Below are 19,199 nucleotides of genomic sequence, written 5' to 3'. Positions count from 1 at the left end.
TGGTGGCGCATACACCACTGCTTCCTAAAAGCTCTGCTGGACCCTCACACACAATGGATATAGACTGCTCGGGCAAAAAGTCGGTGGCAGCAGGTGACCCTGAGGCATAAACTGCCTCATTGAACGTTCCAAGCCTTCCCAGTCGCACGCTGATGTCATCCTCCAGTGGAATTGCGGCAGTTTTTTGCACCGCCTGGCTGAGCTATGGCAACTGTTAAGCTTTACACCTGCTTTCTGCATTGCCCTCCAGGAAACCTGGTTCCCGGCAATGCAGACCCCTGCCCTCTGCAACTATAAGGGATATTACATGAACCGTAGCTATTATAATAGTGTCGGGTGGAGTTCACATTTGTCGTAAACTCGGTCTGTAGTGAAAATGTGTGCCTTCAAACCCCTCTTGAAGCTGTGGCTGTCAGAATATGGATGACACTGGAAATAACTGTCTGCAACGTATATCTCCCTCCAGATGGTGCAGTACCCCTGAATGTATTAGATGCACTGATTTATAAACTCCCTAAACCTTTCCTACTTTTGGGAGATTTTAACGCCCATAACCCCTTGTGGGGTGGCACCGTGGTTACTGGCCGAGGCAGAGCTGTTGAAACTTTACTGACGCAATTCGATCTCTGCCTCCTAAATACTGGGCCCGCCACATATTTGAGTGTGGTTAGTTACTTGCGAATTGATTTATCAATTCGCAGCCCAGGACGTTTCCCATCTATCCACTGGAGATCACGTGACGACCTGTGTGGTAGTGACCACTTCCCCATCTTCCTGTCACTGCCCCTGTGTCAGGCCCACAGATGCCTGCCCAGATGGCCTTTAAACAAGGTGGATTGGGGAACTTTAACTTAAACTCTCCCTGACATGGTAACATCGATGTGACGGTTGAACAGGTGATCCCTCGCTCTTTAGGGTGCCCCCCCCCCCCCCCCCCCCCCCTCGGCGAGAAACAGTCCCTTGGTGGTCGCCGGAAATTACTGAGGCAATTAGTTGGCAAGCTCTACAGTGACATGAGCGGCACTCTTTACAGTATCTGATAGCCTTTAAGCGGCTCCGTACCCGTGTATGCCAGCTTGTAAAACGACGGAAACAGGAGTGTTGGTAGAGGTAAGTGTCGACCATTGGGTGCCATATGTCACCTTCCCATGTCTGGACAGAGATCAGATGTCTTTTTGGGTACCAGACCCCAACAGGTATCCCTGGTGTTACCGTCAATGGCGTGCTCTGTACCGACGCAAATGCGAATGCCGAGCACTATGTTTGAACCTCTGCGTTGGAGAACTACACCCCAGCCTTTTGCACCCTGAAACGGTGAGTGGAAAGTAAAGTCCTCTCATTCACTACACGCCACAGTGAACCCTTTAACGCTCCATTTATGGAGTGGGAGCTCCTCAGCGCACTTGCACATTGACCCGGCACAGCTCGTGGGCCGGATTGGATCCACATTCAGATGATCTCTCTTCTGACTACAAGTGCCATTTCCTCATCATCTTCAACTAGATCTGGTGTGATGGCCTCTTTTCATCGCAAGGCGGGAGAACACTGTCGTTCCACTGCTCAAACCCAGTAAAAACCCCCTTGATGCGGATAGTAATTGGCCCATCGGCCCTACCGACGTTCTTTATAAGCTGCTGGAACATATTGTGTGTTGGTTGTTGGGTTGGGAGATGGAGTCACATGGCCTACTAGCTCCATGTCAGGGCGGTTTCTGCCAGGGTCGCTCTACCACTGATAATCTTGTGTCCCTCAAGTCTGCCATCCAAACAGCCTTTTTCAGACACCAACATCTGGTTGCTGTCTTTTTTGACATACGTAAAGCATTTGACACGACCTGTTGACATCATATCCTTGCCACATTGTATAAGTGGGGTCTCCACTTATCCAAAACTTCCTCTAGCTCCGTACGCTGTGTCCAGGTTGGTGCCTCCCATAATCCGCCCCCCCCCCCCCCCTCCCTCATATTCAGGAGAATGGCATTCCTCGGGGCTCCGTATTGTGTGTATCTCAATTTTGTAGTGCCAATCAACGGCTTAGCAGCAGCTGTAGGGCTGTCGGTCTCCCCTTCTCTGTATGCAGATGGCTTCTGCGTTTTGTACTGCTCCTCCAGTACTGGTGTTGCTGAGCAGCACATGCAGGGTGCCATTCACAAGGCACAGTCATGGGCTCTAGCCCACAGCTTCCAGTTTTCTGCCGCAAAATCGTGTGTCGTGCACTTCTGTCAGCGTCGTACCATTCGTCCGGAACCTGAACTTTATCTTATTGATGATCCACTCACTGTAGTGGGGATACAGTGATTCTTAGGACATCCAGAAGCTCAATTGACTTAGTCAGCGTAAGCAGAAGTGCTGGCAGCATCTCAGTGCCCTCCGCTGCCTGAGCAACACCAACTAGGGTGCAGATCGCTCTACGCTGCTGCAGCTCTACAGAGCCCTTGTTCAATCCTGCCTTCACTATGGGAGTCCGGTTTACGGCTCGGTGGTGCCCTCAGCATTGCATTTAGTCAACCCAGTGCACCACTGTGGCATTTGCCTAGCGACAGGAGCTTTTAGAAAGAGTCGTGTGACCAGTGTCCTGGTGGAGGCCGGAGTCCCTCGATTTTGGATCTGATGTGCACAACTGCTTGACAGTTTTGTTGCACACATTCGTAGCTCCTCTGAGCATCTGAATTACTGTCTTCTTTTCCCGCATGCAGCAGTTTACCTCCCGCATCGGCGGCCAACATTAGGGCTCACGATTTCGGTTCGCGTGTGATCCCTTCTCTCTGAACTGGAGTCCTTCTCTTTACCATCTCTGCTTGAGGTCCATTCACATACACCTCCATGGTGTATACCTAAGCCGAAACGTTGTCTGGACCTTTTGCACGGCCCTAAGGACCATTTTAACACCGACACTCTCCGCTGTCGCTTCCTCTCAATTCTTGACGTGTACTGGGACTCTGAAGTTGTTTACTCGATGGCTGATGGTAATGTTAGCTTCGCCTATGTTCAGAGACCATATTGAACAGCATTCCTTGCCTGCCAGCTGCAGTGTATTTACTGCAGAGCTGGTGGCCATATCTCATCCACTTTAGTACATTCGTTCCTGTTCTGGTAAGCAGTTTCCTCTGTTCTGACTCCCTGAGCAGCTTACGAGCTACCGACCAGTGCTACCCTCACCATCCTTTAGTAGCAAACATGCAGGAGGCCACGTCTGCCTGGGAACGGTCCACTTGTTCAGTGGTGTTTGTGTGGACCCCAGGACACGTTGAAATCCCAGGTAACGAACTTGTTGACAGGCTATGCGGAAACCTCCCCTGGAGATGGATATCTCTAATGAAACTGCCCTGCGTTCTGTCTTATGTCGCAAGGTTTTTCAGCTTTGGGAGACGGAGTGACATAACAGTATGCACAACAAACTGTGTGTCATTAAGGAGACTGCGAATATGTGGAAGTCTTCCCTGCGAGCCTCTTGCATAGAATCAGTTGTTTGTCGACTCAGTATCGGCCGTACATGGCTCACACCTAGTTACCTCCTCCGTCACGAGGACCCACCTCAATATCGCTGTGGCTTCCAAATTACAGTTGTCCACCTCTTGCTGGACTGCCCACTTTTTGCTGCTCTGTGGCGGACTTTTAAATTTCCCAGCACCCTACCTTCGGTGTTAGGCGACAATGCTCCAACAGTAGCTCTAGTTCTATGTTCTATTTGTGAGGGTGTGTTTTATCATTTGATATGAGTTTTAGGGTATGTCCTTTGTCCCTCTGTGTCCTCCACTGTACGGCTTTTAGGGTGGTGGTTTTAATGTAATACAGAGTGGTTTGCTTCTCCTTTCTATTCTCATGATCAGCCAGCCATGGTAATCTGCATTCTAGTTTCTAATTTATTTTTTCTACTTCAGTAATTATCGTAAACCTCTTTCGGTCTCACTTTGACTCGGACACACAAACAAGTGATCGTTACTTAGTTTGTGGAATATGACAGTTTTGTCTCCTGTTAGGATTTTGTATCGACATCTTGCTTCCCGTTGATAGAATTTTTTAAGCATTTCCTTACAGTAATTGACACTTAAGTTTGGTGGCATTTGTTGGGAACAGATCTTTTTCATAGCTAGATCTTAATGCAAAATCAATTATGTTGAAGTCTCATCGTGCCTTGGGATGTATCACAATAAGTCGTGTGCCAGTCCTTTCGGATTTCATCTTAACATAATTTACTTCTCACAGAATCATGTTTGTGATGAATTGTAAACAGCCATCTGTGAAGGTGATTATCAAAAGTTGAACAATAGGATTTGAGGCACGGTTGTTGATTTTGGCCATTACAAAAATTGTAAAGTCGTATAACAAATCTCTCACACACAATTTCCATTTTTCGCAAGTTTCCTTAAATGCAAGCTGAAAAACCTTAGCCAGTTTCTGGTGAGCTGCTAGAATGAGTACGATACAACTGGTGTCGTGCTGAAGTGGGGTTGATTGGTTGTGATGACACAGTTCTGTAGCAGTGGCCTGAAGTCTAGTTTAGGGTGAAAGGTGATAACTTGGTCGAGTTGATGAAAGCAATGAAAGTGAATGCTAAGTAAAGGTTGTTGTAAGACTGGCATCTAGTATAGTCTAGGTTCATATTTGTTTGTATTTAAACAGTTCACTACAGCCGAACACTGGTTGTGCTGTTGTCATTCTAGTTGTTTGTCTGTTTCTGAGCTGTTTTTTCTAACAGTAACAAATGAAAAACTTTAAAACAGTGGTAACTGTGCATTTCACTAGGTGACACTACTGTGCTGTGTAATTTGCTAAATATTTGTAAATACCCTGATATTTTCTGATGTCTTGTAACTTTTGTATTTATATTATTTCTTTGACTATTAACTTTTATTTTTAACACGGCAAACCAATCGTAATAGCATGTTGTACTATCCAGTGTGTGTAATCCACAAATACGACCAATCATAGAAGAGATGATGATGCGCATCTGTCCAGAAGAGGAGGTGAAGATGATACGGAGACGTGTGGCTTTGAGTGAAATGAAAAAGAAGTCTGAATCTCATGAAAAAAATGTAAGTTTGCACTATTTTAAAAAAGTCTCTGTGGTGATTCTTTGCTGTTATATATTGTTAGAGGTCTAGTCGTAACAGATCTTCCTATCCATTCTTTTTGCATTAGCGTTACCATTACTGATACAGCTGTGATTTTCATCTGTACTTTATCATTCATAGACTACTTGAGCAGATAGCATCAGACCAGATCTATGTCATTCTCTTTTATGTATGTGCTTATTTAACCCAGAAATTGTCATGATGGTGTAAGATGTCTCACCATAACACTATGAATACAAGTAGCTCCAGTACACATGCACACAGAATGTTTTATGAGGCTAGGACAGTTGGTTAGCTGTGGTCTTGTTGAAGGCACATATCTGGTATTTGCCTGAAGTGATTTAGGAAAATGACAAAAAGCCAAAATCTGGGCGACAGGATAGAGCAAACTATCCCCGAAGATGAACTCGGTGTCTGTACAACTGCAATGCTTCATTCAGTTGGTTCCAGTTGTTCATTGTTCTTATGTTAATTACATAACCTGCATGTACTCCCTCGATGGTAATATAGGTGAGCCATAATGGTGTGGTTAAGATTTGGGAAATCCAAGAATCTTGGGTTGTTGCCAGATTGTAATCAGTCACTTTCTGCTGCAAGCCTCGGTTCCACTTCAGTGTTCGGTGTGGCAGTGAAATGTTACATGTCTCAGTGATTGGGTATTTTTCATAACAGTCTGTATGCCATGTTCTGAGTGAGCAGACTATTATTTCAATTGCTCTGTCTGCAACAAATTTCAGCTGGTAATAGCGAATATACTGTTAATGATTTATTAGAGGAGGAGATGCACTTGGATCGTAAGAAGAGATTCCAAAATCGGATATTGGGTTTTAAGGCATACCCAGATGCAGATACTCGGATCACGATTGAGTAATGAAGAGTAGAGAGAAGTGTAAGATAATCTTCTGGAAGAATCAAAGTGGAAGGAGTTGGATACTGAAGCACTGAGGATGGGCGAGATGTGTTAGAGGTTATCTAAGGCTGTAGATGCTGTGACAAAAAATTCACAGTAGGCAGTTCAGTTGAAGAGGAATGAACTTTTCAAAAAAGGGCAGTCACTTAAGTTGAGCAGACAGACATAAAGGCAACGAAAGTGACTGTAAAGAAATGTTGGGTTACAGAAGAAATACAGGGTGAGCACAAAGTCTTGCCCTGATCATAAAAAATTATAACAGAATAACCATTTGTCATAATAAGTTACATTTGATGCTGTTACATAGGCTAGTGTTACTAGTTGTTGCGACCAGTAGATGGTGCTAGTGCTCCACAACACCAATGCGGTCTGTTAGGTCACGTTAATTGCTGGAGAAATGGCATCAGAGCAGGTGAAAGAGCAATGTGTGCTTTCTTTTCACAAAACGAAATCACCAGTCGGTGTTCGGCGTAAATTTCGGGCTTCTTATGGACGCAGCCCTCCTGACTTTAAATCGGTAAAGCAAGGTATGCAAAGTTTAACGAAACGGGCAGTGTTGAAGATCGTCCTCGAAGTGGCAGGCCTTGTGTAAGTGATGCAACTGTTGATAGTGTTAGACAATCATTTCGACAGAGTCCGTCTAAATCGACTCGTCGAGCTTCTTGTGAACTTCAAATATCGCAAGCAAGTGTGGTGAAGATTCTTCATGAAAGGCTTAGGTTGTGTGCTTACAAAGTGCAAATCTTGCAGGCCTTGCAACCGAATGATTTGCTGACACATGCTGAATTTGCAGCTGAGATTCTAAACAGGATTGATGGTGCTAATGATTACTTAAATCGCATATTCTTTACTGATGTATCCACCTTTCGTGTCAGCGGAATGGTAAAGAGGCATAATGTCCATACAAGGGGTTCAGAGTCTCTACATGCTACTGTACAGTTACTGTGAAACAGTGAAAAAATGAATGTTTGGTGTGGCCTCATGCATAACAAGGTTTTTGGTCTGTTTTTCATCACGCAAAAATCCATTACCGCTAACATTTACTTCCATGTTTGGCAACAGTTCATTGCCACACAGTTAGAAGAATATAGACCGTGGATACTTTTCCAGCAAGATGGAGCACCCCCCATTGGGCTTTGATAGTGCGTGATTTCCTGGATGAAACATTTCCGGATCGGTGGCTTGCAAAGAACGGTCCAACACCCTGGCCACCCTGCTCTCCAGATATTACGCCCCTTCACCTTTTTTTCTGGGGCTATATCGAGGACAGTCTTCGTCACACCAGTTGCTGACATTGATGAACTGAAGGCTAGGATACAAGTTGCTGTGGATACCGTGACAGAATACATGTTACGAAACACCTGGTGGGAACGTGAATACCACCTCAACATTCTCCAAGCTACTGAGGGAGCACACATTGAGGTTTACTAACATAAGTGGTCTAAAAAAAACTAGTAACTAGTAACGGCATCAAATGTAAATTATTATGTACTTTCAACATAGCAGCACAGTCAGCAATTGTGATAATCTAATATATAAGAAACTATCAGCCTCGATTGTGGTAATGAAACAAACCTTTACCTAGGTTTCAGCCCAAATATTTGAGCCTTCTTCAGAAGATATACCTGAATCTATAATTTGTCTAAGAGGGCATGGTCTAGAAATAAGACATGCCCTCTTAGACAAATTATAGATTCAGGTATATATTCTGAAGACGGGTCAATTATTTGGGCTGAAACCTAGGTAAAGATTGGTTTAATTACCGCAATCAAGGCTGATAGTTTCTTATATATTAGTAAATTATTATGTCAAATGGTTATTCTGTAATTGTTTTAATCATAGCTGCACTAGTTGGAACACTCTCCCATAACCTCCAGGCCTCGATCTTCCCTAATTGCTGTCCTCCATCTGCCTCTGCCCACTTCTCTTCTCCCCCTCTGTAGCACTGCACACCAGTGTGCATGGGTCAGTGAAGTGGTGAAATGCACCTATTCTAAACTTGCCAAATTACTTGTGCTCGAGCTACAGAAAGTGGTATTAGTTGGGGTAATACACTGATGACTTCAGGGAATTGCTTCCGATGTATGAACACACAGGCTAAGAAGTGCACTGACCAGTGAAGGAGGTTATTGAGAGTAACATAGTACTTTTTAATTTCATTTATCTTCAGTAAAATTTGTAAGCAAATGTGGTGCCATATTATGTCTGAATTACCTTCATTCAAATATTTCTTGGAATAGTCTTTCGCCGGCCGGAGTGGCCGTGCGGTTCTAGGCGCTACAGTCTGGAGTCGGGCAACCGCTACAGTCGCAGGTTCGAATCCTGTCTCGGGCATGGATGTGTAGGATGTCCTTAGGTTAGTTAGGTTCAATTAGTTCTAAGTTCTAGGTGACTGATGACCTCAGAAGTTAAGTCGCATAGTGCTTAGAGCCTTTTGAATCAATAGTCTTTCATTGTGACATTCTCAACCATTTTGTTTCAAATACTACTTCCAAATCAGTTTAAAGTTGATGTGACATGCTTTTGGTGTTGGTTGACACTATTTTTGAATACTGAGGCGAGTATTTTTTGTACTGTAGAACAATAAAAATTCATTAGTAAATTTGTTGTGAGCTACTTTACCTTTCCTTCATACTGTGTTCTAATAACTTTCCTCAGTATAAATAAAATATATAGTAAATTATTACATATTCCTGTTGTTACAGAGTATTAATATTGAACATGCTATTCATATTGAACATTATACTGGGTGTACATAAAGTCCAGGAACACTTTAAATTATTTATTGCACACGAACTAAATATTGTACAGATGTCATGCATATTGCATTTTGAAGAGAAACTCTGAAAGGTGTGTTTTTTTGCAAGCATTGAGTATGCAAACCGTGAGTGACTCGGCAGATGTCAATATGGTAATAGAATTCTTGCCATGCCCGTACCAGTGTGGCAGTCACTTCTTGTATTCTCCCGGAGCTCTTCTACGTTGAGTGGTAGAAGCAGTACGTACACCAGATCATTAATTTGTCCCCATAGAAAAAAAGTCTCACAGTGTGATTTGGCGATTGGGGAAGCCATTTCATGAAGCAGCTGTCCCCTTCTGTAACACGGCCGTGTTTTGGCTAGCACTGACTATTGGCAAATTGCCAAACTACGCTATGGCTGTATATATGTGGGGGGGGGGAGAGAGACTTTGAGTTTCTCTTCAAAATGACATATGTATGATATCTGTACAGTGTTTGGTTCTTGTGCAATAAATAATTGAAAGTGTTCCCGGACTTGATGTACACCCTGTATTCATATTTCTTAGCAAACTTGTTTACAATGCTAGCTCAATGTGTAATAACCACCATTAAATCAAGTGGCAACTAAAAGTGTTTAATTAGCAGCCATGGAAGTTAGATAAATAAAACTTGCTCTCACATACAACAAAAAATTACTTCTGGAAAATTTGGAATTTCAACCTGGAAATCTCAGAAATTGTATGATGAGTCATCACCTTGAGCTTTTTTGCATGTTGATTGTTTTCCATATTTCTCAGCACTGACAGACAGTTTACTAAATTTATTGAAAATATTTATATAGTATGTCTGTCTTCCATAAACAGCTATCTGATGACTGACACTGGTCTATCAGTCCAGTTGTCATTACATTGAAGCCAAACCCACAAAAATAACAACTAATTATTAATAATACTGCATTTTATTTCTTGCAGTCAAAGGAAGAAGAAAGGTTAGCATTGCTAAGAGAATACAGAGCATTAAAAATGGAAGTCCAGGAAAAGAAAGCAAAGGAATTAGCACAAAAGGAGAGGATAGAATCTCTTAAAAGAGAGATCAAAGAAAAACGTACGTCTTTTCCAATGTTGGTTAGTTAATGCCTTGTAATATGCAATAGTTGATTTTAATTATTGTTAATATTACTATTACTCGTAGTGTTTCAATATTTATACCACCATACTGCTGAAATTCAGTCCCAGTAGTGATCATTCAAATGGTGTCATAAACTGTTTTTGAGAGTGTGCTACAGAAAGTGCTAAAGTTGGAGAAAAATGTATGAGAATTCAGGCAAAGGAATTGCTAAAAGTATATAGACATGGGCACCATTAAAAGGACAGACTGCTAAAATACTACTTTGATGGTTGCTAGAAAGTTTTTCCTTTACTGTAGTGTAAATGATGTGCTGCTACTCTGTCAGAAGATTATAGGCATCTTTGCAATCATCCAATATCTTTCTTAGAAGCAGAGCCACATGACATCATCTGAAAATCTTTTTGGAAGGTTTCACATCCACATATATGCATTATTCCATCCAGGAATTTCCAGTGTTATGCATTCCCACATGTTGCATGATGTTGAAGGGAGAGCGGGGAGGGGGGGGGGGTTGAGAGAGAGAGAGAGAGAGAGAGAGAGAGAGAGAGAGAGAGAGAGAGAGAGAGAGAGAGAGAGAGAGAGAGAGAGAGAGAGAGACTGACTGACTGAAGGTCATCAGTAAAGAACATGTAACTAATATTTCACAATTTGTTGTGATCAACCATAAAGGAACTAGTAGTACATTGGTAATAAAACATACATGCATAATAAATATACTCATTTCAAAGATGTTTCCTTTTCAGTGTATTATACTTAAACTATCTTCTCTACCGTGATCAATTCGATGAGATGATAGGAGTTATACAGTTGCTCTCAGATCCGCAGCACTGTAGCAGATGTGATTTCATGTCAACATCTAGATAGTTCTTTGCTCCAGGAATGCATCATTGTTTCACTTTTTGTCTTCATTTTACAACTCCTTTTAGACACATTCATTGTGATCAACCATTCTTCAGAGACCTTTAATGTGTGACAAAATTAGTGTTGCTTGCAAATGTCAAATTTTTGAATTGTTCTCCTTGCATTTTGATTCCTTTGTCAAATTTTTCTGTTGTCCTCCACTGCTTGTTCAGTCTACCTATTGAATAGCATTGGGGATAGGCTACAAACCTGATTCACTCCATTCTTGATCACTGCTTCCCTTTCGTGTCCTCAGACTCACAGCTGCATTCTGGTTTTTATAAAAGTTGTAAATAGTCTTTTGCTCCCTTTTTTAATTATACAACTTTCAGTATTTCAAATAGTGTATTCCAGTCAAATTTGTCAAAAGAATTTATGTAAATCTACAAATGCTATAAATACTGATTTGCCTTTCTTTAACCAATCTTCTAAGATAAATGGCAGGATCCATATTGCCTCATATGGTCCTACATTTCTCCAGGGAGATGTGATTATTCAGAAGTAATGACAAGGATGGGCTTTCTGTAAGTTCTGGTAGAAGTCTTGTCTGTATGTAGCCACTTTGTCAGTGACATTGTTGTCAAGGTTATGCAGTGCACACAGCCAAAGAAAGTGTCAGGACTGTTTGACTGGTGAAATGAAAGCTTTGAAAAAACTTGACTAATGCCAAATGAAAAGGCAGAGTAACAGGCGGAATATAATGCCCAATTAAGTCCCACCTCCAAGGTGTCATTGAGGCAAACAGTATCACTTTTGTGAGGAGTGCCAAAGACAATCACACAGTTGGCTATGGTGCTGAGTCCTCTCTCCACCCCACCCCCCACCCCCTCCCCTTTTCCCCACAGCATGACACAGCAGATAATGGCTGTTTGCCATGGGAATTAAAGGTGACAATGTCAGCTTGTCCTCAGGAAATGTAATCTGTCATTTTTGTATTGGCCTAGTCTGCAATTTCGTAGACACAGCCTTTGATCCCATAAAAGCATTATAACTGCCATATTTTGAAGGTAAAAACAGTCACTCGGCAATCTACACATTGTGATTTCACTATTTCTTGGTTGACATTGCGTGATGGGCTAACAGCTTGAAAGTAAGGAAATTATTCAGTATTATGTGAATGAAAAGGTGTATACAGGGTTGTCCATTGATCGTGACTAGGCCAAATATCTCATGAAATGAGTGTCAAACGAAAAAACTACAAAGAACGAAACTTGTTTAGCTTGAAAGGGGAAACCAGACGGCACTATGGTTGGCTCGCTAGATGGCGCTGCCATAGGTCAAACAGATATCAACTGTGTTTTTTTAAATAGGAACCCCCATTTTTTATTACATATTCATGTAGTATGTACAGAAATATGAATGTTTTAGTTGGACCACTTTTTTCGCTTTGTAATAGATGGCGCTGTAATAGTCACAAACGTATAAGTACGTGGTATCACGTAACTTTCCGCCAGTGTGAATGGTATTTGCTTCGGGATGCATTACCTGTGTTAAAATGGACTGTTCACAAATTGCGGAAAAGGTTGATATCGTGTTGACGTATGGCTATTGTGATCAAAATGCCCAATGGGCGTGTGCTATGTATGCTGCTCAGTATCCTGGACTAAATCATCCAAGTGTCCAGACCGTTCGCCAGATAGTTACCTTATTTAAGGAAACAGTTAGTGTTCAGCCACATGTGAAACGTCAACCACGACCTGCAACAAATGATGATGCCCAAGTAGGTGTTTTAGCTGCTGTTGTGGCTAATCTGCACATCAGTAGCGGACAAATTGAGCGAGAATCGGGTAGCAGACAAATTGAGCGAGAATTGGGAATCTCAAAAACATCTGTGTTGAGAATGCTACATCAACATCAATTGCACCCGTACCATATTTCTGTGCACCAGGAATTACATGGCAACGACTTTGAACGTCGTATACAGCTCTGCCACTGGGCACAAGAGAAATTACGGGATGATGACAGATTTTTGCACGTGTTCTATTTTACGACGAAGCGTCATTCACCAACATTGGTAACGTAAACCGGCATAATGTGCACTATTGGGCAACGGAAAATCCACAGTGGCTCTGAAAAGTGGTACATCAGCGACCTTGGCGGGTTAATGTATGGTGTGGCATTATGGGAGCAAGGATAATTGGCCCCCATTTTATCGATGGCAATCTGAATGGCGCAATGTATGCTGATTTCCTACGTAATGTTCTACCGATGTTACTACAAAATGTTTATCTGCATGACAGAATGGCAATGTACTTCCAACATGATGGATGTCCGACACATAGCTGGCGTGCGGTTGAAGCGGTATTGAATAGCATATTTCATGACAGGTGGATTGGTCGTCGGAGCACCATACCGTGGCCCGCACGTTCACCAGATCTGACGTCTCCGGATTTATGTCTGTGGGGAAAGTTGTAGGATATTTGCTATCGTGATCCACCGACAACGCCTGACAACATGCGTCAGTGCATTGGCAATGCATGTGCGAACATTACGGAAGGCGAACTACTTGCTGTTGAGAGGAATGTTGTTACAGGTATTGCCAAATGCATTGAGGTTGACTGACATGATTTTGAGCATTTATTGCATTAATGTGGCATTTACAGGTAATCATGCTGTAACAGCATGCATTCTCAGAAATAAGTTCACAAAGGTACATCTATCACATTCGAGCAACTGAAATAAAATGTTCAAATGTACCTACGTTCTGTATTTTAATATAAAAAACCTACCGGTTACCAACTGTTCGTCTAAAATTGAGCCATATGTTTGTGACTATTACAGCACCATCTATCACAAAGTGGTCCAACTAAAACATTCATATTTCTTTACGTACTACACAAATATGTAATAAAAAGTGGGGGTTCCTATTTTAAAAAATGCAGTTGATATCTATTTTACCTATGGTAGTGCCGTCTAGCGGGCCAACCATAGCGCCATCTGGTTTCCCCCTTCAAGCTAGACAAGTTTCGTTCGTTGTAGTTCTTTTGTTTGATGCTTATTTCGAGAGATATTTGGCCCAGTCATGATCAATGGACCACCCTGTATAGTTGAAGCTTACATTTGTACTGGCTCATAAAATTGTTCAAACACTGCCTAAATATTTAGCACTCTATGAAAGAGTAATATTCAGAAGTTGGTAACAAAATGGTGATGCAGCGGTGTCTTATTCTGATTGTAACTGTAAGTCTTCTGTTAGTAATATGGAGCTGGTTGTTTAATAGGACCGTACCAAGACATTAGTTTTCAGGACAATGAAAAACATGAAACACTGCATAAAAATTCCCCCCAGGGGGTCCACAACTCTTTTGTGGATACGTGCGTAGCGAGCACGGGACCCCGAGCTAATGTGGCCTTCCTTCCTTTCCGGGCTGCATACCTTCCCATTCCACATCCTTCCCCATCCCTATCTTCGCCCCTCCTCCCCTCACCTCTGGCTCTTTCCTTCCCTTTCTCCCCATCTGGGAGTATGGTTTGTGCCTACGTCCGGAGACGGATGCTCGTAAATGTACTGCATTCTTCGCCTTTCTTGCTTTTATGTCTTCTTCCTTCCTTTGTCCTTCCCTTTTTCCTTACCTCTTCTCTTTCCCTTTTCTCCGCTGCGGCGTTTGAGACCTCTCTTCTTTCCTTTCCCTTTCTCTTTCTTCCTCCCTGTGCGTGTCTGAAGGCCGACCCACGCTCTTCGTGCGTAGCCGGTGACAGGGTAACGCGTAATTCCCCGCCCCGGGTAGACAGGTAGGACACGTACGTACCCCCTGGTAACGGCCAGGCCCAGGGAGGGGTGATTACCCGAGCTGATACCTTCCGAAAATGCCGATTGGTCCCTCCGTCCGTTTGTCGGGAGGTGTGACCTGAGGTGTGAACAATCACCTAAGGCGGGAGTGCCCTCAGAGAGGGCCCCCACAAGGGAGGAGCGCGCCATCGGAGACGCCGGTAATCATGGGGGATTCTTCCGCAATGGTTTCCTCACCTTCCACTAAGTCTGCTCACAAACGTAAGTATACTGAGTCTCAGCCACAGACGATTCTTCCATCGTTGCCACAGTTCCTTGTTGTTTCTCGGTCTGATGAAGGTCACGACTTCTCCACGGTCAACCCTTTCATTATTCAGAAAGGTGTCGACGCAATAGCAGGTCCTGTAAAGTCTTGTTCCAGATTACGGAATGGCACCCTGTTGTTAGAAACACACAGTGCCCTCCAGGCACAAAAATTGCTGCGTACTTCTCTGCTCCACACCTTCCCTGTCCGGGTGGAACCGCACCGTACCTTAAATTCCTCGCGTGGAGTCGTTTATACACGCTCCCTCGATGGATTGTCTGACGAAGAAATTCAGCACTATCTGTCTGACCAGGGCGTAACGGCAGTTCATAGAGTAATGAAACGGGTTGACACGAACATCATTCCAACCCGCACTGTCTTCTTGACATTTGACACAGTTCAACTCCCATCGAAAATCAAAGCTGGCTATGAGATAATTTCCGTTCACCCTTACGTCCCGAACCCTACACGTTGCTATCGATGTCAGCGGTTCAATCACACCAGCCAGTCCTGTTCCAATCCAGCCAAATGTGTTGCGTGTGGCAAGGATGCCCATGAGGGTGCTTGTCCACCTCCATCCCCTCGCTGCATCAACTGTATGGGTGACCACGCTGCTTCCTCTCGAGATTGCCCCGTTTTTAAGGACGAAAAGCTCATCCAGGAAACAAGAGTGAAGGAAAAGGTGTCGACCTTTGCTGCTCGAAAATTATTCGCCAGTCGCAAGCCCACCGTGCCTCAGACAGGAAAATATAGCACTGTCCTTGCTTCTCCTCGGCCAACAAAGGAGGCGGCCACGCAGACTTGCGACCTCACCTTTAGTGCCACGGTCGTCAGATCGGCCAGCGCAAAGATCGCTCGTTCAACCTCACCACTTCCGCCTGCCCACTCTATGGCTCACCCTTCGTCGGGTTCTGCTAAATCTCGAGCCCAAAAGTCGGACGCCAAGTCTTCGAAAAAAGAGCATACTCGTGAAGAGTTTTTACGTACCGCAACTTCCCAACCATCGGTTCCTCCATCTAAACATCATTCTTCCAAGAAGGCTACAAAGAAACCCAGTTCCTCTCCTTCTCCGCCAAGGCGTGTCCCATCTACAGCACCACCTGGCGGAAATCGCCCTCGGCCGTCTTCAGTGTCGCCGAGGCGCACTGCTGGTGGCCGGTCAACCGGCCGATCGCTGGTGGCAGGAGTTGCTCCTGACCAACCTATGGATGAGGATCTTCTGCCTTCGGCTGACTGCCATTCCATGCTGTCGGTAGCTAGCTCCAAGCAGTCTTTGACTTGACAGCAACTTTGGTCACAGTCCTCCATTTTCTGTTCACCCCATGTCCATTATCCACTGGAATATCCGCGGCATTCGAGCCAATAGGGATGAATTGTCGATCCTCTTAAGATCCTACTCGCCGGTCATCTTCTGTCTTCAGGAAACGAAGCTGCGTCCCCATGACCGCTTTGTTCTCCCTCATTTTCAGTCCGTCCGATATGATCTCCCCTCTGTTGAAGGCTCTCCAGCCCATGGAGGACTCATGATTCTTCTCCATGATACTCTCCATTATCACCTAATCCCCTTAAACACTTCCTTGCAAGCTGTCGCCGTCCGTCTTTCGCTTTCCGGATACACGCTCTCTCTTTGTACTGTATACATTCCATCGTCCACACCAATGGCACGAGCTGATCTCCTTCATCTTCTTGGTCAGCTTCCACCCCCCTATTTGCTGGTTGGGGACTTCAATGCCCACCACCCGCTTTGGGGATCTCCACATCCTTGTCCACGTGGCTCCATATTGCTAGACGTCTTCCACCAAGCGGATCTAGTTTGCCTCAACACTGGGGTCCCCACATTTTTGTCTGCCTCCACGACAACCTTATCTCATTTGGACCTTGCGGTCGGTACTGTTCCGCTAGCTCGGCGCTTCGAATGGTTCGCCCTTGATGATACACACTCGAGTGACCACTTTCCATGTGTCCTCAGACTGCAGCCTCAACTGCCATATATGCGCCCGCGACGCTGGAAGTTTGCCCAAGCCGATTGGACACTTTTTTCATCTCTCGCGACATTCGATGACCGTCGCTTTCCCAGCGTCAACGATGAGGTCACACATATTACCGACGTTATCCTTACAGCTGCGGAACGTTCAATACCACGCACCTCCGAATTGCCCCGGCGCCCCCCAGTTCCTTGGTGGAACGAGGCATGCCGTGATGCAATACGTGAGCGGCGACGTGCTCTTCGCATTTTCCGTCACCATCCTACTTTGGCCAACTGTATCCGCTATAAGCAGCTCCGTGCGCGATGCCGTCGCGTCATCCGCGATAGCAAGAAGGCAAGCTGGAAATTCTTTATTAGCTCATTTAACACCTTCACTCCCTCCTCGGAAGTTTGGAGTCGGCTTCGACGGTTCTCAGGCGCGCCTAGTTTCTCCCCGGTCTCTGGGCTCACTGTCGCGCATGATACCTTAGTGGACCCCGTCGCAATTTCTAACTCGTTGGGTCAGTACTTTGCTGAGATTTCGAGCTCTTCAAATTACCCGCCAGCGTTTCTCCCGAAGAAACGTGCAGCGGAAGTGCGACCTCTTGCTTTCTCCTCTCAAAATCACGAAAGCTACAATACTGTTTTCTCCATGCGGGAACTCCAACATGCCCTCTCATCTTCTCGCTCCTCCGCCCCGGGACCGGATGGTATCCATGTCCAAATGTTGCTGCATTTATCAACCCCTAGTCTGCGTTACCTCCTTCGCCTTTATAATCGAATTTGGACCGACAGTACCTTTCCCAAACGGTGGCGGGAAGCTATTGTCGTTCCTGTTCGGAAACCTGGAAAGGACAAACATCTCCCCTCTAGCTTTCGCCCCATTTCTCTCACGAGTAGTGTCTGTAAGGTTTTGGAGCGTATGGTGAATTACCATTTAGCTTGGTGGCTGGACTCCCGCAGTCTTTTAACACCAGCCCAATGCGGATTCCGGAAGCATCGTTCTGCAGTTGACCATCTTGTTGCTCTCTCCACTTATATCATGAACAATTTTCTCCGGAAACGCCAAACGGTAGCAATATTTTTTGATCTGGAGAGAGCATACGATACCTGTTGGAGGACAGGCATCCTCCGCACACTGTTCTCTTGGGGCTTTCGAGGACCGCTGCCCCTTTTTCTTCGCGAATTTATGGCAGAGCGCACATTTATGGTGCGGGTGAACACTACCCTCTCCCGTACTTTCTCCCAAGAAAATGGGGTACCCCAGGGATCCGTGCTGAGTGTTGTACTGTTTGCCGTTGCAATAAATCCAGTTGTGGATTGTCTCCTTCCTGATGTCTCGGGCTCCCTCTTTGTGGACGATTTTGCTATCTACTACAGCTCTCAACGGACCAGCCTTCTTGAACGACGTCTTCAAGGATGTCTCGATCGCCTCCACTCTTGGAGCATCGAAACCGGCTTCCGTTTCTCACCCAGTAAGACCGTTTGTGTCAATTTTTGGCGACGTAAGGAGTTTCTTCCGCCATCCTTACATCTAGGTCCTGTCAACCTTCCGTTTTCAGACGTCGCTAAATTCTTGGGTCTTATGTTTGACAGAAAACTGTGCTGGTCCTCCCACGTCTCCTATCTTTCGGCTCGCTGTCTGCGATCGCTTAACACCCTCCGTGTCCTGAATGGTACCTCCTGGGGAGCGGACCGAGTGGTCCTTCTCCGCCTCTATCGCGCCTTAGTGCGCTCAAAATTGGATTACGGAAGCATAGTCTACTCCTCTGCTCGGCCGTCTATTCTTCGGCGTCTCGACTCTATCCACCACCGTGGATTACGTTTAGTGTCTGGAGCTTTTTACACTAGCCCTGTGGAAAGCCTTTATGCTGAGACTGCTGAACCTCCGCTGTTCAATCGGCGAGCAGTCCTCCTGAGTCGTTATGCTAGCCATCTGTCTTCTATGCCTGCTAATCCAGCCCATGACCTTTTTTTCGACGCCTCCTTTGATGTAGGGTATGCAGGCCGCTCCTCCTCCCTACTACCCCCGGGAGTCCGCTTCCGTCAATTGCTCGATTCTCTTTCCTGCCGCTTTCCGAAAACCTTTTTGACAACTTGGGGTACAGCACCGCCTTGGCTCCGTCCCCGGATCTGCCTGCTTCGTGACCTTTGTCAATTTCCCAAGGATGGTACCCCTACACTTGTTTATCGTCGGGCATTTGCTGCTCTATGTGCACAAATGACGGACGCCACATTTATTTACACCGACGGCTCGAAAACATCATTAGGTGTAGGGAGTGCCTATATTGTTGGCGACACCCTAAATCGCTTTCGACTTCCCGACCAGTGTTCGGTTTATACTGCGGAGCTTTACGCTGTTCTCCAGGCTGTCCACTACATCCGCCACCATCAGCGGATTCAGTACGTTATCTGCTCAGATTCTCTCAGCTCTCTCCTCAGTCTCC

At 44.9% G+C, this 19,199-nt stretch overlaps 1 protein-coding gene across 2 annotated transcripts in view; it reads left to right on the top strand.

Annotated features, from left to right (window-relative positions):
- The window catches only part of LOC126109578 (disks large homolog 5-like), a 721,341-nt gene that overhangs the window by 227,272 nt on the left and 474,870 nt on the right, over nucleotides 1-19,199 (top strand). Inside the window, exon 3 of one of the 2 annotated variants that reach the window (XM_049914610.1) lies at nucleotides 9,696-9,828. The exons of the other annotated variant lie outside the window; for it this stretch is intronic. Coding sequence (XP_049770567.1) covers nucleotides 9,696-9,828 — 133 coding nt within the window. The remainder of the gene's footprint in view (nucleotides 1-9,695; nucleotides 9,829-19,199) is intronic. 2 annotated transcript variants of the gene reach the window in all.

This window comes from Schistocerca cancellata, chromosome 12 (assembly GCF_023864275.1).
Source record: "Schistocerca cancellata isolate TAMUIC-IGC-003103 chromosome 12, iqSchCanc2.1, whole genome shotgun sequence".
Lineage (NCBI taxonomy): Eukaryota > Metazoa > Arthropoda > Insecta > Orthoptera > Acrididae > Schistocerca > Schistocerca cancellata.
Note: the sequence above shows the minus strand (reverse complement) of the source record. Positions and strands in the feature narration are given on the sequence as shown.